The sequence below is a fragment of the Leiobunum rupestre genome, chromosome 6 (genome assembly GCF_980474605.1).
Source record: "Leiobunum rupestre chromosome 6, qqLeiRupe1.1.hap1, whole genome shotgun sequence".
Taxonomy (NCBI): Eukaryota; Metazoa; Arthropoda; class Arachnida; order Opiliones; family Sclerosomatidae; genus Leiobunum; species Leiobunum rupestre.
The window spans coordinates 31,756,184-31,778,603 of record NC_143389.1 but is presented as its reverse complement, the minus strand read 5'-3'; the positions used below and the strand labels follow the sequence as shown (position 1 = coordinate 31,778,603).

Genomic DNA, 22,420 nt, shown 5'->3' with positions numbered 1-22,420 from the left:
TCAATTGATTTTATTATTTCTACTGAACACAAAGCGGCCCGGTTTGTAAGCTCGTGAAGGGACAATGGTTAACGCCATAAGTCTATATATATATATATATATATAAACCATTTTATATGTGACGATTTTTATCGTTGCTCGTAGTCTAGCTCATGTTGGAAGGGTAAACTCCTTCCGATGTTATTGATGCCCACTTTGGTGACGTTTTCCCTCCCCCCATTGTTGCATTTGCATATTTTAATAATAATAATTATTATTATTATTAAAAAAAGTAAATACGGTTTTTGAATCTCAAAGTTATTTCAGAAATCAGAAACTGATTTTGAGATTCCAGAGCACGATTTTCGTGTTGATTTTTGATTTGTTAGGCTGTTTTTGAGATTTTTGGATCGATTTTCGCGCAGATTACAGTATTTTCAATTTGATTTCAAGATTTCTAAAATAATTTTTCTCAAGAGTGTACGGGATCTGTACTCTATCACCCTAAGTATAAATAAATACCTGCTTTATGACACCCTTTGCAGTGACAGTCTAACCAACTTAGTACCATACGTGTACAATATTGTTATATAAGTGTGACACTTCCTATTCTTCACATGTAAAAATTTACTGAGAGCTATTCAGTTTTGCGTCTGCTTACTAACGCGTCACACGTAGCCTTTGACAGCGCCTCGCTAGGGGGAGATTTTCTTCATATATTATAGACTTATGGTAGTACTTCTTGGTTCTATAAACGGGTTGACTCGTACGTTCATAGCAGAGTTGGCTGGTTTAAACCATGGTTTAAATCTGTTCACGTGAGACTTGTAATAATATTCATATTAATTTTAGTTGATTGGTAATATGTATGCACGGTTATCGGTTAAACAAAAGCGAAAAATAGATTAAAAGTAAAATAAGGCAGTGTTTAAAAAAACCTGATTTAAACCAAAAAAACCTGGGTTAAACTAATAAAAACGGTTTTTTTATGTATTTATTAAAAACAAAAAAGTTTTTTTTTCCAACCTTGGGTCTCAGTACCCTAAATACGTTCTGGTCGTTACCTAAAATCCCCATAAATGTATCTTTCTCCTTGTACAGTACCGTACAGAGGGGGGGGGGGATTTTCTTGGTTGCGTTTATGTTTCCCCAAAAATAAAGACAGTGAAAGAAGAATCTCCGTCGACCGTGGGAAGATGAGATTCTTCATCGGCGCAGAAAACATATTAATGCCACGAATGCGAAGAAATAAAACAAGCAAGGAGCGCCGGCCACCAACACCAGCCAACACAGACAGCGGAAAATTCCCGGGCCACTGTTAGCAAAAACGAGGTAAAAGTGAGAACGATTTTACCGCGTCGCCCGGGTTTCCATCATCTACATCTAGATGGCGCTCGGGGATAGCGAAATTGCGCTTAGCGGAGAGAGACAAGACCGCTACCTGGAAGCTGAAGTCAATCAAGTCGAGATACCTGGCTTTTTTAAAGGATTTCGAAATAGGTGATTCGTTTAAATCAATTTAATTTTTTTAACAAAATTGATTTACATATTTTTAAAATAGAGGATTTGAATAAAACCAAGCATTGTTCAAAAATAAGCAGTTTCAGTTTACTATTATCAAATACAAAGCGTTTCCCGCGTTGGTCGCTGGCTCTATGGATAACCACTAAATTATTTAACACAATTTTATTTGAGATTAAATTTTATTTTGTATTATATAACCGCTAGAAGTAAAGTATCTATCAATTAAACTATATGGAAATCATTAATTGTTTAAAAATCACTGAAATCAATAATAATAATAATAAAATCTGATTTACATAATAATAAAAAATTCGAAAGTGCCATTCTAGATTTACATTTTACCCAATATTTCATTATGAATGCCTTTTAAAACCTTTCATTAGTATAATTCCATTAACAGATTATTATTGTTAGTATTAACAATAAATATGCTGTGAAACATTTTACCGAAGTTTAAATATTAAAACGCGCTTACATAAACTTCATTTATTACTATAAGTTAACAGCCACAAAATTTTTAGATTCAAATTAACTGACTATTCCCTGTTTTTCCTAACCATTTTAAGAGATTTTCCCTGACTTTGTAAGGCCAAAATTTTTATTTCATATTTTACATTTATCAGAAGTTAATAAATTTAAATTGACTTATATTTCAGTAAAAAGGTTATAGCAATGTTAAAATAAATAGCCAAACTTTCAAGGAAATAAATGATAATCATAGAATTTGTTATGGATCTAGAGAAAAATTACATTCAAAAAGTGTTAAGATAAAATTTAATTCCCTGACTGTTACCTGAATTTTTGCAAATTCTTAAAATTCCCTGACCTTTTCCTGACTTCTTAGGCCTATTTTTAAATTGCCTGACGTGTGGCAACCCTGAATTGTATTAAGCATCATACTTCAAAACGTCTCACTGCAATCAAGCCGTCTGACCTTGCAATTTGTTCTAATCAATCAGTTTAGTAAGTTCACTAGTTCATGAACTGACTATCTATTACAAGGATAATATTTTCAGGCTTGGCACTTTTTGATTTTTTTAATAAAAATTAAATCAATCGATTATTTTTATTTAAATCGGTTTTTTTATTTTATTGATTTTTATACAATTAATGGCTATTTTCCTATATAATTAACAGATATTTTACTTTTATGAATTAGCTAATCTTCAATTAAATGAAATCTTAATTGAATTTAATTACTATTTAATATTTTAGTTTGCTCAGATTGTATTTTAATTTTTTAAGAAACTATTCAAATTGTAATTTTTTATTCCTACATTAAAATACATTGTATGATTTAAACCAATGATTTTTTCAAAAAATAAGTTGATTTAAATCTTGATTTTAATCATAATTTAAATCAGTCAACCCTGAATATTTTACTAATTTACATATAATATCTGATTAAAATAGTTATAATTAATTACAGAAAGAAAATCATAGTGCACTGACGTTTTATTACAAGCGGTATTTATTATTTTACTAAATTAGATGTATGATTATAATAATTAATCTTAACATCAGAAATAAACTAATTTTTATCTCACATAAGGGTATTAGATTTGCCTGAGTTTCGCTCTCAGGTATAGCATCGGCGGACAAGATTATTTCTATATATGCAGCGCGTGACGATGCTTACAAGATGTAAAAGGAGAAATTGGAGAAATGGCTCTAAAATAGGTTTTAGGCGCCGTCTGTACGATCGCAATAACGTTTTACTAACTTTGATACAAGTCGTGGGGGAAACAGGATCTGCGAAAAAAAAGAGAGAATATTTTTCAACTCCGAGAGGAGAGAGCTAAAAAATGATCGATGAAGCTTGAAAAACGAAAATTGGCCGAACACCCTCGGCACGGGCTCGCGGAGCAAAAAGGGGTTTTCTCGGAGTACTTCGCGAATCTCGCGAGATGAAAATTTGTCTGGCGTTTCGAGAGAGCTTTCGGATGGGGGAACCTCAGCTACGGATAAAAATAATCAGAGAAAACCATTGCAGTCTATAATTTAAATAATTGCGGTAGATATCTATCGAGGCAATCGAAATATGTTTATAAATATAAAGAAATAAAGAGAGAAAATAACGTATTCGACTTAGATCAATTATACGTTTAATTTTCTTACTTAAACCGGAGATTTAAGGGTATTATCGCGGGGTATTAAGGCCGTTATTTTCAGATTATATGACCTTAGTAGGCATTTGTTTTAGAAAAAATTCGTGTGACGAATTATAAATCCATTTGTACGCCTTCGAGGTACGATTTTATTTTGTCCATTCTCCGGTTCTCGTTGCGATAAAAATTTAATCTTATTAATGGTTTAGTTCGTTGGACCAAAATTTACAGTTACTTTTATTTTATAGTCATTTGGTGTAATATAGCCTACAGGTATGTTTTATTAGTCAAAAGTCCTTTAGTTTAATATAGTCTACAGCTACATATATTTTGATAGTCGCAAGTCCCACTGTAGCATTTGGTATAGTTCCATATATACAATTATATTTCGATAGTCGAAAATCACATTATAGCTCCAAAGTCTTTTTAATTAGTTAGCTAGTAGTCTGTGTGATTGTATGACGAGTTAAAAGTGCTCTTTTGTTGCTTGTTCGATTAGTTGGGTTTCTACAATTCTAATATTAGTTACAGAAGAATATGTTTATAATTTTTACCTTTGAAAATCCAAAGTGTGGCATTGGAAGCTCGGGAGGCACTTGGTGTTTTCGGAAAACTGTGAAAGAGAAAATATAAAATAAGATTACAATGACTAAACAACTATCATATACAGCACGCAGTTGGTAATATCATAATTATTTTACATAAGTGTTTCAGTTTTCTTTTTTTTTGAGAGCCAGTAAGCCTAAACAGCTTAATCCACCTAATCTTAATGGATGTATATAGTCCTACAATGGGATTGACATCTGTAAGTTGAAGAGTCTGAAAGACCCTCAGTAGCGTTTCAATTAGGAAACTAAACATTCTACAGAACCTTCAAAATTTTCTATAGCCTATAGAGCGCTTTATAAATATTTCTAAGAAAATTTGATTTTTTTTCAATAACTATAAAAAATTTACCAAAATTTGTATAAATTTTTGGCGCCATTATTTCTATAGGCTTTCGATTACATTTCTACAGAATAATTTTGTAATTTCCGTGTCAGTGCGACTGATGAACAACAATAGATTATTTAAGTAATATTAATAATAACAATTACTAATAATAATAGGAGCAAAGATTCCTTATTACGGACTCAAATGGCGAATTTCCGTTTTTTGGTTAGTTATAGTTATCACCGATTTAAAATGTATTTTGGGGATAGCTATCGGCCTAACCAAGACCTGTGCCCTGTCAAAACCCGAATTTTAAAATTTCATCTGTGGTCCGAGATGTTTGAGGTCAAAGTTTATAACACGCAAGCTTTTGGGAATTTACGTAAAAATATCAGTTAAATATATTCATAATTTTTGCGATATTATATGTAAAAACTAGCTAATTAATATTAACAATATTAAAGTAATATTAATAAAATTCGTAATTGCATTCCTGCATTCAATTAGAGTTTTTAATTAATTTTTATTGCGGGTAAAAATATTTAACTAAGTAATTATTCCCTTCCCGGAAAAACGTTTAAATTGTCGCCATCTATTATAAATTAAAGTATGAAAATCGAACCTCTAATGGCTTCGCTTGAAATGTTTGTTTCCCAGCAAGCCACTTGTAAATCAACGTATACGACCGCGTATTCGGAAAAGGATTTTTTTGGCAAACAGCCGACATTATTACCACACGCGTTGTTTACCGAAAACTCCCGACTATCACTTTTCTAACTCGCATTCTGCCAAGTGCCATTTAGATTCCTGTTTACGGTACGTAATAAAATTCTCGTCGCAATTTACATTAAATTAAACTGAGGCGTCGAGTCACGTTCTTCCGTAGTCTTTGAACACGAAGAAGACAACGCGGAGACAACGGAGAGACGAGGTGACAAAGCGTAAAGAAGAACTATCTCTTTTCGCGAGTAAACGTTAATTCCAACCACCGAATCAGCATTCGCAATTAGAGACAGAAAAAGAGGATAAATATAAAAGCCAACCTCAGCGCGGAATTCCTAGACTTACGCACGACCTCCAGTTGGCGTATTGTCGCCATAATCGGCGGCGGACCGTCAAAAACGCGGAAAGATTTACATCGTGGAATATTTCGCGCGACGAAGACCCTTCTTTTAACTAGGATTTAGTTGAATCTACGATGCATGTATACTACACTACGTACTACACTTTGATCTTAGGGAAACGAAGAAGACATTTACTATTAAATTTTAAAAAATATATATTTTGTAAGAAATCATCCATTTTGTGGATATGAAATGATGCTATACTTTGATCTTAGCCAAACGACGAAGAAGCTTATCATCCGATTTCAAATAAAATATTTTGTAAGAAATTCTCTATTTGTGGAGACAAAATGATAATACACTTCAATCTTAGCCAAACTATAAAGAAGCTCATTATCCAATTCCAAAAAAAATAAGAAATTATCCTTTTTTGTGGAGACAAAATGATACTACACTTTAATCTTAGCCAAACGACGAAGAAGCTTATTATCCAATTTAAAAATATATATTTTGTAAGAAATTATCTATTTAGTGGAGTTGAAATGATACTACACTTTCGTCTTAGCCAAACGATAAAGAAGCTTATTATCCAATTTCAAAAAAAGTATTTTATAAGAAATCATCCATTTTGTGGAGACAAAACGATACTACACTTTAATCTTAGTCAAACTACGAAAAAGCTTATGATTTAATTTCAAAAAGATTTATAATAAATCATTTATGTTGTACAAATCAAAATATTTTATAGATGCTTATATACACAAACTATACCTAAATGTTTTATTTCAGTTTTCCAACAAGTATCTTACAGTATTACACCAGCATTTATATAGAGCAAAGAAACCTGCACAATAACTACTTATAATCCGACCTTTTTGGATAAATCTAAAGTTAGGTTATCACGTCCCCAAAAAATTGCAAGGCTTCTCGTCCAAATATAGTACGAGCTATAAAAATGCTCCTCATCCCAATATGAAAATCAAATCAAATTCCCGAGAGAACGAAAAAATGCCATCCCAGAGAAAACATTTTAACGACGTCATACGTTACAGAGCACTGTATATTTGAGTAACCGGGCATTGTGGTTGAAGTTAATAGGCCCATAAATAGGTCCTTCCGACAAAGTGTCCGGTGATAACCTTTTTTATCTTTTCATCGCGATGGAGTCTTTGTGGTCGATATATAAAAAAGACCGTCTTTAAAAAAAATGTTAAAAGCATTTTATTTTTCTCGGGCTAGGCGGATCTGGTATGCGATTTTGTGTAGAGCGGGACATAAAAAGAAAGCCAATCTTGGTTTTAGAGTTTTATTTGGATTATTTTTTGGGGGTTACCTATCGGGTCTTGGCGCGGGCAGGGGCAAAACAAGTTGCCATAAGGCAAAATATAGCTCGGCGCTTGCATCTATATTTGTCGAGAAAAGCACAATATTAATTTAATTTGGTCCTTGATTTTGATTTAATTATTTTTAATTATGTTTTAATTTAATCATTATTAATTCTCAGTTTTAATTTAATTAATATTAATTCTCAGTTTTAACTTAATTAATATTAATTCAGTTTTAATTTAATTAATATTAATTCTCAGTTTTAATTTAATTGATATTAATTCTCAGTTTTAATTTAATTAAAATTAACTCTCAGTTTTAATTGAATTAAAATTAACTCTAAGTTTTAATTAAATTTATGTAATTTCCAATTTTAATTTAGTCAATTTATTTTCTAATTTTAATTTAGCTAATTAATTGTCTTATTTTAATTTAGTTTATTAATTGTCTAATTTTCATTTAGTTAATTTATTTTCAAATTTAAATTTAATATATTTTCAAATTTTAATTTAATTTATTTAATCTTAATTTTAATTCTTAAATTAATCTTTTAAGTTTAAACTTCAACCCTACTAGATAGAGGACTTCATACTACTAGAATAGACAGCGAGGAAGCGAAGCGATAAAGTTCTTTAAATAATATCCTGCCATTTTAGAGAACGAAATTTCAGAGCATAGCTGCGGCGTCAACAAGGACGGAGCGGACTAAAAAGCGAGCACGGTGGTCGGCCGGCGATAACTACATCATGGACGATAAGGTGGCGTTAAAGAGCTTGTCTCCCATCATATACGTTTAAAAATGTCAACTCACAGAGCGCCCTCTACCCTACACCTTTATATCTCGGCTTTTATAGCGGGTCTCCCTTTAAGAATGTCGACACCGATTTCGGTTATCTAAAGACGGAATAATGGATCTTCGATGTTGCGCGCTCTCATGGACGCTTTTGCACCACACCGATACCTTTTCGCCTGTTCTCGGATTTCCAACTAGGTACCTAGTGTAGCCCTTTCGCGTAATTTTTGCTCGTTTTCTGCCCTCGAGAATAGTTTGCCGGGGTTAGGCTCTAATTAAACTATTCGCCTGCCTCACCAAAAGAGCAGCTAGGCTAGTAGGCTAATACCTAAGGCAGCTTCAAAGTAGACTTTTAATAAAACTCAATTTCCATAAATTGTTTCTTGTGCTTTTGAGGAGGAGTAGAAAATGAAGCCCAAATCGCCAATAGTTTAGCTCGTTCGAAAAGGATTGAGATTTGAATCCTCATTTCTAGTTTTTACAACTTTCAGTATAATATCGGATAATATTTCTTTACATCGTAGATACTTCTGACGTTGTCGTTAATATCATAAGTTTATATCAGAAGTAAATGAACCGAAGTTATCGAAATAGCGATCGGAATCGGAGGGCGTTTTCCTTATGAAATTGATGAGAAAATCGAGTCAAATAAAAGTCAATTTCCATCCCCGTTTTTTTGACGCGATAAATTGCACATGGGAATTGTGGTTATAGCTATTTATATGTATTAAAAATGGTTTCATAAAAACAAAAACGATTTTTTTTTGCCTAGAAGCGCGCAAAACTTTAAATTCGAGGTAACAGGGTTCGTATGAAAATTTCTGATCTAAAATCCCTGACTTTTCCAGGTTATCCCTGACCAATTTTTGCCAATATTCCTGACCTTTTGGTAATATTTTTGGACAATTATTTGTTAATATGTGGTTTGGTTGACTAACTAAAATCCCTGACTTATCACCGACTTTCTACGAAATTTTTTAAATCAATGACTTATCCCTGTCGTTTTCCCTCCATTTTACAGATTCCTGACTTATCCAGGTTCTGTACGAACACTGGGTAAAAATGTAACTTCATAAGGAAAACGCCTCCAACATGGGGAGTATAGCAGTCTGATAACTTCGGTTCATTTACTTTTGTTTATATGTAAATTTAACATGTGTCAGTTGCCCAAAATTCCGTGTGTTCAAATTTAATTGAAGTAATTTTTAGAATGACCAAACATCCGCAGTAGAATTGATACCAAGTTAGTAGCCTACTGTAGGCGCGATACGAGCAGATTGCTTCGTCGTCATAGAAAAGGAGTCAGCACGTAATAATATGTTTAAAAGTTTCGAGTTTCTCCGTCATTCCATTAAACTGTATCGTATTGTTTTGTACATGATATAATTTCATAAAAATATTTAAAATTACTGTCACACTTATGTAACATGTTGATAATACGATGACTGATAATTTGATTTTTATTCGCGTATTTTTTTCTCGTTAGAGGCGCTTATCTTTTCGGGTATGACGTCAATTCTACGTCACACCGCGCGTAGCTAACACATTGTTGCCACCAAATTTTCAGATTCAAATTCCCTGATTATTCCATGTTTTCCCTCCCCCCTTTACAAGATTTTCCTTGACTTTTTAAGGCCAAAATTTTGATGTTATATTTTACTTTTATCAGAAATTAATAAAATTTAAAAGGACTTATATTTCAGTAAAAAAGTTATTGCAATGTTGGAAAAATTAGCCAATCTTTCAAGAAAATAAATGGTAATCATAGAATTTGTCATAGATCTAGACTATAGAGTAAAATTACCTTTCAAAAAGTGTCCAGATAAAATTCAGGGTTGGCACAGTTTTGTCACTATCAAATTCCCTGACTTTTCCAGGTTTTCCCTGACCATCTCTGGAGATTTTCCTTTACTTATTTTTTGGCAAGATTTTGTATTTTTTTACCTATATTTTAGAACAAATTTCCTATTGGCAACCGAAATTAAATTCCTCGTCATTTCCCTGATTTTTAGATTAATTTTTAAAATCCCCTGACTTTTCCCCTGATTTTTAAACCCATATTCGAATTCCCTGATTTTTAAACCCATATTCAAATTCTATGATTTTTACACCCATATTCAAATTCTATGATTTTTACACCCATATTCAAATTCCCTGATTTTTAGATTAATTTTTAAAATCCCCTGACTTTTCCCCTGATTTTTAAACCCATATTCGAATTCCCTGATTTTTAAACCCATATTCAAATTCTATGATTTTTACACCCATATTCAAGTTCCCTGATTTTTAGATTAATTTTTAAAATCCCCTGACTTTTCCCCTGATTTTTAAACCCATATTCGAATTCCCTGATTTTTAAACCCATATTCAAATTCCCTGATTTTTAAACCCTTATTCAAATTCCCAGATTTTTAAACCCATATTCAAATTCCCTGATTTTTAAACCCTTATTCAAATTCCCAGATTTTTAAACCCATATTCAAATTCCCTGACTTTTCCAGGAATTGCAAGTTTCCCAGGTACCATGGCAACCCTGAAATTGAATTCCCTGACTTTTCTGTGAATTTTTACAAATTCGCAAAATTCCCTGTCTTTTCCCTGTGGCAACCGTGTATCAATAATAGTCGCGAAAGAGGTAAGGTGAGATGAGGTATAAACGGGAATGGAGTTCTTTCATCGTAACGAAACAGCGTGTCATTTCCATCCGTTCTAAACAGAGGGGCATGGCAGCGTAGCGGTTTAATAATATATCAATCGTTTGATAGGGATTTGACGCCCCGCCCGTCGCTGTCTCCTCTTCAGCCCAGCCAGCGCTTACGTCGTCATCGGGAGAGTCCCCGCTTTTGTGGTCTGAGAGAGGTTTTAATCTCTTTTACACCTGCAGCACGGCTTCGGCTCTCTCATCGCAGCGGGACCCGAACTAAATGTTTGCCTTGTTACACTTTCTCGCGGTGGGAGGCCCTCCGGCACCGCGGGACAACCGCCTTCTTCGGCCCGTCAAGAGCTCGGCCACGCAGGGGTCATTTCGACGTCAACGCCGAATTCATGTTTTTCTCGTCTCTTCTTTCTTAATACCAGCACGTTAGAGACCGAATGTATTTATTTATACTGTTGGGAGAATGACTATCGCGGGCATCGCGGCCTTGTTTTTTTCCCCTGCCACGAGAGGGGGTAGGAAAAACGTCACCGGTGAGAGCTTCAATCGCTTAGGAACACGTCAAATTTAAGAAATCAATGAGATATCAGGCTGATTTGATATTTTATAAGGAGGAGGAGCTTAATGTTGGAGCGTGAGGGTGATTTGGAACAAAAGCTAAAAATATTCAATCTCCCGAAGCATAAATTCAAATTACCTGACTATTCCCTGTTTTCCTGGCCATTTTAAGAGATTATCTTTGACTTTTAAAAACCAAAATTAGACAGTTTTTAGCTTTATATTTTATTTTTATCATAAGTTTATAAATTGAAATCAACCTGCATTTCAGAACAAAGGTATTATTGCAACGTTAAAAAAAATAGAAAAACCTTAAAGGAATTGAATAATAATCATAGAATTTTTCAGAGTAAAATTACCTTTCAAAAAGTATCAAGATAAAATTGAATTCCCTGAATTTTTACAAATTCTTAAAATTCCCTGACTTTTTGGGTCCATTGTTAACCTGACTTTTCCATGATTTCCCTGTTTTCCCTGAGGTGCGGCAGCCCTGTTTACATTTTATTACCGATGTTCGTTTTATGGCACTGACTGGTGTAGTACGTCACCGAATATTGACAGCGAAAGCCGGAGATGGTTCTCTTAAATCAATGCCTGTAATTGATGGTAACCGACAGGAGATAGTATTTCAAATAAGTTATTTTTTTGTACATGTGCAGCGGAATCTTTTGTTTGGGACAAGGATCCGAGCCAAAAATTGGCGTTTACGTATCGTTCGAAATAAAACGATGTTTGCCTTAAATCCAGTAAACGCCCCATAAATGGCTTTGAACTGCAAGGTCGTTCCCCCCTCTCCCGCCCCTTGAGTGTTTTCGCCCAAAACAAATGAAAAAAAAACCATTCACATGAGTTGAAAATTTTGCGTTTTTGTTCACAAGCTACACAAAACGTTAAAAATTACTCCTAATTCTTGTAAGAATACCGCCCCTACGACAGAATATGTAAATTTATTTTTTAAATATTAATATTATTAATTTAACGATAATTAAGGTTTAAAAGGGAACAATTACCGATAAGGATTTTCTACCGATTACCGAAAAACCTTTTATCACTATTATGTAAAATTGTAATTAGGACTACGAGACCATTCTTAATAGTTACCTATATCATTATTTTACTGATTATTTTTGGGTTTAAATTATGGATATTAACGATTAATCGGTTCGCGTTTAAATGACTGATATTTACCGAGACACACTACCAAAACAGATTATTTAAACCCCATCTCTATATGAGACTACGTAAACCCTCAATCGTTATCCAAATGATTGTTTTGTAATCGGTAAAATAATCGGTATCAGTAAAAAATCGATATAGGTAAAACAAAATCCAAATCGGTAAAAAAAATAGGTATCAGCCAAATAATAACAGTATCGGTAAAAATATCGGAATCGTTTAAAAAAATAGGTATCGGTATTCGTTAAAGTGTATCGTTAAAAAGGTATTGGATAATTATTGCAATCAGCTCCACTTCAAAATTGGTATCAGCTAAAAAAAATATTAATATAAGTAAAAAAAATCAGTTTCTGTAAGAAATCGGTATCAGTAAAAAGGGTACCGTTAAAAAAGGTATTGGAAAATAATTGCAGTCAGCTACACCTCAAAATTGGTACAGGTAAGAAATTTGTATCGACTTAAACTAAAAATCGGAATCGCTTAAATTAAGATGTTGGACAAGTCTTAACAAAAACAAGCTTCTATCCGATTAAGTTTTTTTTAATGGAATTAAAATTTCCGAGTATTAAGGCGGTTCCTAAACTAAAAATGTACGAAATAAAAAGTGTAAAGCTGGATGGAAGCCATTGAATTATCTCCGCCTAATAAGAGAAGATACGTCTTGTTCCCAGCACCACCCTTCGCCTTTTCTAGCTGCCCCTTTCGGTCTATTATACGAGAGGCCTACGCCCTCATTTTATCTCTAATAAAGGTATTAACAGCCAAGAGATTTTGGAAACCAAAGGATAAGCCTTAAAGTTTTCCCAGACATTTATTTACAAAGACACTACCATGGTGACCACTGAAAAACCCCAAAAGATTTATAGGAATATAGGAAATTCAACAGTCGATTTATAGGAGAATTATCTTTGATAATATAGGAACATATAGGAAAATTTGCATAAATAAAATTTAAATTTGTTTTAATATAAAAGGAACTTCTTTAAAGCAGACGACGATATTCTTAATTCCGTCCAGTGCAGTTCTTTAGAGAAGCAGTTTATATTTTATCAAAGGGATTTAGTACATCTGTATTACGAAAAGCGAATTAGGCACGCGAGAAATTCGAAAAAACCGCGCGAAATACCAAATATATAATTATAGGAAAAATGGTTAAATTATAGGAAAATAAAGGAAAGCATTGAAATATAGGAAAAATTATAAAATAAAGGAAGAATCATCACCCTGCACTACAGCCGGAATCGCAAAAGCCAACTGAATTTAACAATAAGTTAATATAAAACTATTTTCGACAGGGTTGCCACCGTTTCATATTCAAATTCCCTGACTTTTCCAGGTTTTCTCTGGCCATCTCTAGAGATTTTCCCTGACTTATTTTGAGCCAAACCTTTGTAATTTTTAACCTATAATTTAGTAAAACCATATATGCAACATTTTCCTGATTTTTAGAAAAAGTTTTAAAATTCCATGACTTTTAGACTCATATGCAAATTCCCTGACTTTTACAGGAATATAGATAGAATTAAAATATTTTGTGTTTTTTTGTAAATTGAATGTTGAAATAATTTAAATAGTGTTTTATTTGGTAAACATAACCAAAACATTTCGATCTGTTTTCTTTATAAGAACATCTGGTAATGTTTTTAATATTCTTACTTCTACGTAACCAATAACGTCTTTATGTTTAGTGAGTATATACAAATCAATCCGTTTACAGAAGCTATACCAGACAATTTCATTATTTCTCTGTAACGCCATTTGTCTGGGACTCGTGTAAAATATTTACCTAAATTTGCTTTGAAATAATTTTTCAAACAAATAGTATTTATGTGTTTTATTTTTAATGTTGTATTAGCTGGTTGTGATCTCATTAACAAATCAAATAAAACCATTCATTCATTCATTCATTCATTCATTCATTCATTACGATTAAGTAATTTAATAAAATCGTTAAATTCACCTTGAATTAAAATTACACTGAATTATCAGTTAAATTGATCGTAAGTAATTATAGAAAACGATACTAGATGTCGTAATACAATTCCGGGAAAATGAAGAAATTCCATTTGTGGGTGGAGCCTAGGTATAACGGTACGTTCTCGGTAAATTTAAATACGTTCTTGATGTCACTACGTAAAAGGCGTTTCGAAGCAAATTCCGCAAATGTTTGACAGTCTGATATCAAAAAGGCAAGAGGGCCAAGAAAAATGTTTAATAGACCGCACGTGTGGATATGAAACATTCCATCCGAAGAATATAATAACCGTAAAATTGTGCCGGTCACACACTCCACACATAACGAGACAGATATAGAGATAGAATGCAAATGTAAAATAGAAAGTCGTCGGGAAGGACGAGTTGCTCTTATTTATAACGAGAAAAGAATCCACAGTTGGAAAAAAAGAAATGTAGACCTTTTCATATTTGAAAAGTCTCACGGAGAGCCTAAACTCCTTTCTCCATGACGCGGAAAAATATTTAATATAAAATGCGCTTAATGTAGACAGATATTAATAAACTCTCCTGACCTTATTCACAAATTTGGCCTGACCTTCAATTTCTTATTTATACGTTAGTGATATTTTACAGCTCAAATTAAAGGGACATAGATCCACCATAGAGGATCCACAGACTACTAACGATAGATTTCTACAAAAATGTAATATACTTTTTGAAAAAAAAAGCAAATAAAACATTTATGTGTAGCTAAGCACCTCTAAAATATTTTGTTTCGTACAATTTTTTTTTTATATTTAATAATATGCTTCTTCGTCGTTTCACTAACAAGGGGAGTTTCCGAGGTGTTTATTGCCACTTTTGTTCAAAGTCGGCGTAATGTAGACCAATATGAGATATGAAATTTCCCAAAAGTAGACGTTGCACTATCCATTCGATTTGCCATGGCATCCGAAAATGTTCCAATTTACCCCAAGTCGATGAAATTTACCTAAATGTGGTCCAAATTACCAATTTTGTGATTTAAAAAAAAAACATTCGAAAAAATCCCATGCTTTTTAAAATGGGGATTTGTTTGTTTTAAGTGTTCAAAAAGACTTTCGGTTGCTATGGCAAATCGAATAGGTAGTGCATTTACGCCCGACTCTAAACAAAATCGGCAATAAACACCTCGGGTACTCCCCTTCAGGGATGCCAGATTATCAACCGAAAACCCGCCAAAATAAAACTGAAAAAAGCCCAAAAAACAGCCAATTCTTATTTTGAAAATAAGCCCAAAACTGGCGATTTTCCCAAAAACAAACCAAAAAATTAACCGTTAAAATTTGAAATTGTTTTTATTTGTCCAAAACAAAACCCGAAAAGCCAAATTTCCCACCAACAACCAATCCTTATATTTCCACCGAATAAGGCATCCCTGCTCCCCTCGTAAGTGTAGCATTTTAACGAATCGGCTGTTAATCAAGTTCACCATATATTTGACTCGTTCGTCCTAATAGCTCTAACTTAATCCACGGATTATACGTTTCTGCTGGTAGGGATTACGGTAATCAGTGTTCTTCTTATCAGCGTGGAGGTAAAGCGAGGCATTTTATAAAAAGTCGTAAAAAAATCTTGAGAACCAACTTCTTAAAAAGATGGCAAAGTTTTATTCCTACTTAATAAAAAACCTTCGCGTCGTCTTCTCATTTTTGGCGAGATAATTTTGTGGAGTAGACTATCTTTGGAGTGCAGAGTAAATTTGCTCTAACAGCTCCCCGCTGCTAAGACAAAACCCCAACAGCGTCTTTTCCATTTCTCACTAGCAATAGCTACCCCCCCCCCTAGTTCTTTTATTCCCCCTTCTCATCTGAGCAAATACTTTCAAAGTTAAAAGTTTCTCAAAAGTAGTTACGATTTTTCTAGAACATTTTGTAGATTGCTGGTAGCTGACTCCGAGTAACGAATCAGAATTTATTTTTTTAAAGCTCAACGCGAGGTACAAGTACCCCGAATTAGATTGGCAGCGTATACGCGAGGTTATGGCTACGATTGACCGGGCTATCTCGGACCAGCTGCGCCGAATTTGAGACAATCTGTCATTTTCATTTTTCCCACAGTTCATACTGTAAAAAGGATATTTTTTTAGTGCCGGAGCTAAGCCATTTTTATGGTTTGAAATATCGGGCGATAAAAAAGGAAAGAGTACACTAGCCCGAAAATAAGACATTTTATTCTCCAAAGAAATAAAAATCCCCCGAAATATTCACGGATTTATACACTTTGAAGTCTAGTTTTCAGTGGGACTTAACGCTTGCTGACATTAAATTTTGAGCATTACTAATAAAAGCTTTTTCTTTTTCTCTTAAACCAAGAGGCAACAATAATAAAATGCAAAATTTGGCGCCACAAATATAACAGCGTTAAATAAACCCATGAAACTTATTTTCAAAGAAATTAGTATGAAATTTTAAGTGGTTGGGCTGTGAAATTACAGCTAACCACTTAAAATATCTGGTGTACATACAAAAATCCTTTATAATTATTTAATAATAATAATAATAATAATAATAATAATAATAATCAGCTAGGCTAATACCCAAGGCACCACCTTAGGCCTAAGTCATGGAAATATGGAAATTCACAAGAAATATACGAAATTTCAGAAATTCAGAAAACTATTAGACATATTTCTTAATTAAGACGAAATACTGGAAACCTCAAGAATTAAGAAAAATGTCTTCTGAAAAATATGGTAAATATTTGAAATATACAGCACACATTTCAGAAATATTGGGAAATATTTGAAATATTTAGCAGCATTGGATGAAATCTCAGGAAATATCGGTAAAATCCAAAAATACAGAAATTAAATGTAAATATCAGAAATATTTGGAATAAAAAAATCTGGTGTACATTTGTTTTTGCAGTGACCAACTTTTCTCGCTCACAACTAAGCCTTGGCAGCCTAAAGTGTTGCTTCTTTGGGGAAATTTCCCAGGCTTGAGAGTGGGAACGGGTTTAGAAGCCCATTTAGAATTTCGAAGCGAGATGAGTCAGGGCGCCGACAAATGTTCTTATTTATCTCGTTTTATCCCTATTGACAAATGGAAATAAAAGGCTTTATTTAAAGATCGAAAATTGAGAGGTCGGACGTTCGCTGAAATCCAGATTAAGCACCACAAATATTTATCGAAAATTTTAATCTCGATCTTAATATAATTCAGAAAATTGTTGTGAAAAGAAAGATGTCAATCCACTAAACCGAATTTGAATATTTGTATGAAGACCAATCTCCGGTTTCGCGGTTAAAAATAGTTTGCATTTCACACGGGCGTCTTATCAACGAAGAAGCAGCTTTCTGAAATTAATTAATTTTCGTAAAGATTAATTTAGAGATTAAAATAATTAAAAACCACTGTTGTACAATTAAAAGGGTAGCTGTGTTTTTTGTAATAAAACCTTTTAATTGTACAACAGTGGTTTTTAATTATTTTAATCTCATAATTATGTACAAGAACTGTCCTTTTATTAGTTTAGTAATATTAATTTAAACTGTCGTTTATGTTAACGCTGAACTCAAATTATTTATCATTTCGTCAGTAAAAAAAAACTTAAAAAATTATAAAATAAGAAAAATCAATAAAAAGTTGTTTTAAATCAAATAAATCGATATTTTTGCGACTTTAAAAAAATCAAAAAATTCACCACCCTGATTTGTCAAGAAAAACATGCATAAAACCTTAAAAAATCACACAAAAAATTATTATAAATAAAAATACGATGTAAATCAAATAAATCGATTTAAGAAATTCAACAACCCTGCTTTAAGGTAAGCCGTGACATACCTTTCCCACTCTCTGGCGGTTAGCAAACCAAACCAACCGATGTGGAGCGTTTCCGCCCCTGAAAGCTAGGCAACGAAACAATTACCCTCTCATAAATCACACATTGTATCATCAACCTTAAATTACGCTTTAAGACAATACCCGGAGAAATTCTAACGAAATGTCGGTAATAACAATATAAAGCGAAAATTTGAGTTTGAAAGGAGGAAGAGTGAATGGAAACAAAAGGAACCGAAATCAATAACGGCGCTGACGATCATTAGGAGCAGAAATCGGCCTCCGTTCTCAGAAGACGGTGCGAATTGGGGCGGCCCAGCCTCGTCAAAGCGAACGATCTCGCCGAAAGAGAAAACACCAAAAAAACCAAATGGCCGAATTTCAGCTCGCTAAAATATTCCGGAGAAATGTGTGCCAAGGACAAGACTTTCCAAATCCTCAAAAGCACAAAAAAAATATAAAAATATTTCATTTCTTCCTTTTTTTTCATTTTTCATGGCGCGCTAAATTCGCCGACATCAAGACAAGCCGAAGAACAATGCGCCCAAGAGACAAGTTGGTCACAGAGAAAATATTTCACGCAATCCGAGATATTTTACCAATGAATTTACAACGCAATTTCTAGAACTCGATTTTCGCATAAGTAAGATGAAAGTTATAAGTATGCGAGTAGTGTAGCGTTTCAAATCAAATCAAATTTATTTTGTGTTAAAAAAGGTTCATCGTGACAAGTGGTTATATGGGCTAAGTCAAAGATTCGACTTGTAAGCCCTTTTGCTTCGTTAGCTCACAAAAGTTCAATGAAATAATGGTAAATGTAAATATTATAAACATGATAATAAATATAACTTGGTATATAGTAAAAAAAACATAAACAACCAAAATATATATATATATATTACAATTTTTTCTATTTGTTGACCTAGCTCTCAATTAGGAGAGTTTTTAAATTTAATTTTTTAGAATAAAACTTTTTAATTATTTCCGAAATATATGTTCAGGATTATAGATATTAAAAAAATTAATGAGTGAATTGAATAATTTTACACCAGCATAGCACGAAGATAATTTTCAGTAAGCATTGACTGATCCGTAAAAACCGATGGAGATTTATCTTACAACGTCACGTGACTAAACAATGGCAGCACTACGCGAGGCGTGTTGAGCTACTACGTATGACAGTGCACTGAATCGTCTTTTACAATTATTTTATCATATACACTACTGTTATAATAGATAACGTTGTTAATATCGGCCACGAATAATCGATATATCGGCTGTACCCATATCGGTGCATCCCTAATTAAAACGTAAAATTAACTTCGTTTCTGAAGGTAGTAATTCTGTAAATTGACACCGTAGCAAATTTTTAAGTAATCAACCAATCCTGACTGTAATTTTGCCGCACAGAGAACTTCCCGTTCCCAAAATTCCGATTACACTATCTTGTTAGCCGTGTCATACTTAGAAAATATTACGTTACTTATGGCGAAAGCGTAGGTCCGGGATAGTATCTTACAGCTGGACCAAAAGGCGTGATCATGATAAGAACATAGTAGTCATGCCCCCTCTTTGTTGTATGGTAATAACATATTTGAATCGGGGGGAAAAGGCTTGTTGAAATAACCGAGTAGAAGGATTCGACAACGCGTACAATTATTCGCTTTACAATAACCACAGGGGCGAATAGGTTAAAGATCTTGCTAAAATTTACATAGTTGAAAATACCGAATGAAAATGAAATAAATGCTCGTTTTCAAATTAAAAATACTCAATTATCCCCAATAAATTAAACAAATTTGGCGGATGTGTAGATAGAATCTTTCAGCTGCACTTTTTACGAAGACGAAAATATGGTCCCACCACCCGATTAATTTGACGCCGATAAGAAATTTAAGGGGTTATAGTGGATCAACGAATTTCATATTTCTAACACTAGGTTTAACAGAAGCTACATGTGATTGGCGCTAGTTAGGTTAAAACGTGTTAACAGTTACGATTTTTCGATTAATGTTCTACTCCTTTTAATATTGACAATTCCCAAATTCCGTCATTTAAAAATGGCCGAGTTTGATTACATTCCGAAGAGCCCCGTGATACAGATTAGATAGTAAACAATGGTTGATATTTTCTTATTCTTTCTTAGAAAAAAATCGGAAACACAAAAGGCGGCAAATTGAAAGAAAATTGTATTTTACGCGGTCTTCTTTGTTTCGCTGACGAAAATCGTCCTCTGGCGTTTGTGGGAGGGCGGGGAGGACCCGCCGAGATAGGTCACACACACACTCGGTCATGCCACCAACGGGCGCCGCTAATGCCACCAAGTTTCGTCCGTATTATTATTTTGTCCATTTTTGTGAAAAGATGATCTTCAAGGGGAAATTTATAAAGAAAGTCGAGGTTTTTTTTTCTTCAATTCTCCATTCATTCAATTTCTCTCTCAGTTTCGCTCGTTTCGCCAATTGGAAAGCCAGATATGTCGGTCACTGGGTAACTCATTTTCTCCAACGCCGAAGACGCGAGGAACGAGAAACCTTGGCAGGGGGAAGCGAGAACTCTCGTCGTTGCTTACATTTTTCTTATTATTCGCCGAAGTTTCTCAAAAGGAGATTTCAAAGACAGACAGCCTAAAGATTGGTTATATACCAATTGTAAAGGGTCTCTTTTTTCTGTATTCTACTAATGATTATTTCAACCTACAAACGTACCGGGTGGCGGAAATACGCCGACAAAGAGAAAACGAAAACTTCGCTACCAAAACAAGGTAGCCAAGTCCCCAAGCGTGTACCGATTCCAAATATTCAATTGATTATTGGCAAGTAGATTCGAATTTTTTGGCGGGATTTTTTTGCGTATTATTCCTAACGCGATGACTATCGCTGAAAATTTTAAATTTCAGCAATACATAAATTAATATACATTTCTTTGATGTATAGTTTTTGATGAAATATATTTTTTTGCAAACGCAAATAAAATATATATGTGTAAAATATTTGGTTTTGTACAAAATCAATGTCTTCGCATAAAGTTTTTTTTAAATTTAATAATAAGCTTCTTCGTCGCGTGTCTAAGATGAAAGTGTAGTCCCCTTTCGCGTCAGCTTTGAAACATATCCACGTCCACCATTAGAATAGAATTTACCTAAGCGATGCATACTCACTCGGTATAAAAATCGTATCGTAGATTCAACTAAATCATAATAATGCTGGTCTCGCTTACTGAGTGAGCTAGAGACAAAGATCCCTATAACTAGTATAAGTAGTTAGCTATTAAAATCCGCATAGACAAGCTAAAAATAGCCATTGAAAATTTAGTTTTCCCCAAGCAGGTACAATAAAAATATATTGTTCTTAAAGGCCTAGGTTTTCTTCTGCCTGCTTTCCGTGAAGTTTTCTTCCCGCCGCGCAAATATCCTGGTGGTAGGCCAACCGCATAACACGAAAAAGGAACCAAGAATGTTATAATTGATAATTTGGGTTGAATTTGCCCCCTGCACTAGAACGCGTCGGAAAGCGTCAGTTGATTTGATTTTTAGGGAGGACGGAATTTACTTTTTGAGTATGAAAACGGATTGGCAGCAACGCTAAAAAAACGTCTAAACATATAGTTATTATGCCAAAGTATCAATTTATACATTCTTAGTGAAACATGATTATCAATTTATAGTCGCACGGTTCTAACGGTTTGTCGAGTTATAGCAACCCTTATTCCAGCCTCTACGACAAGAGTACCATTGCCAATTGAATTAGTTACACCCGGGACGACTATCGCTAAGGAAAAAAAACCCCGCATTTGGCTAATTTACTTTCGTAATGTAAAAATCAACTCTTTCAGTTACCAATGTATATAAGACCGACGAGCTATATATGAATTAACGATTATTTCGGGGAGGGCAGGGAGAAAGATCTTATTAACTGATTAGCGGAAAAGCGTTAGCCCTTTAATACCTTTCTTTTCTACAAAAGCGGATATATTAAAATTAAAGTAATAGAAAACCTATTTTCTCTCGCATTTGCATATTGAGAAAAGATATTGTATGGCCCCGTCCATTATAATTATACTCTTACTACGACGCTCACAATATTAAAATAGGGGAAGGAAAGGGGGAAGGAATGATTACCGATTACACACCGGCAATCGGGCAAAGTTCGTCCTAGGACCGGTATTTCTGGCATTGTATTTTCGCCCTTATGCAGATATCGCGCGCAGATTATCCGGACGGCGCCCGGTCGAAACGTATAAAGCGAATTAAGGGCTATTTCTTATCTCCGAATTTATTCATAACGGCCTGGGATGATTGCGGCATATTCTATTAAAACCGGCGCAGATAAATATCAAATTACTGGAGATTTACTTGAATTTACGATACCACCGAGCTAGTATGTATCGTATGGATCGATCCCCTTTTTTAATAGTGGACGGGCTGAGATATGTTTCACAGCTGATGCGAAAAATACTACACTTTCATCTTATCCAAACGAAGAAGCTTCTTATTAAGTTAAAAAAAACAATTGTTTTATACG

At 33.8% G+C, this 22,420-nt stretch overlaps 1 protein-coding gene across 1 annotated transcript in view; it reads right to left on the bottom strand.

Annotated features, from left to right (window-relative positions):
* Positions 1-22,420, bottom strand: part of dysf (neuronal PAS domain protein dysfusion) — a 103,137-nt gene that overhangs the window by 40,444 nt on the left and 40,273 nt on the right. The window contains exon 3 of the mRNA XM_090179339.1: positions 4,166-4,224. Coding sequence (XP_090035465.1) covers positions 4,166-4,224 — 59 coding nt within the window. The remainder of the gene's footprint in view (positions 1-4,165; positions 4,225-22,420) is intronic.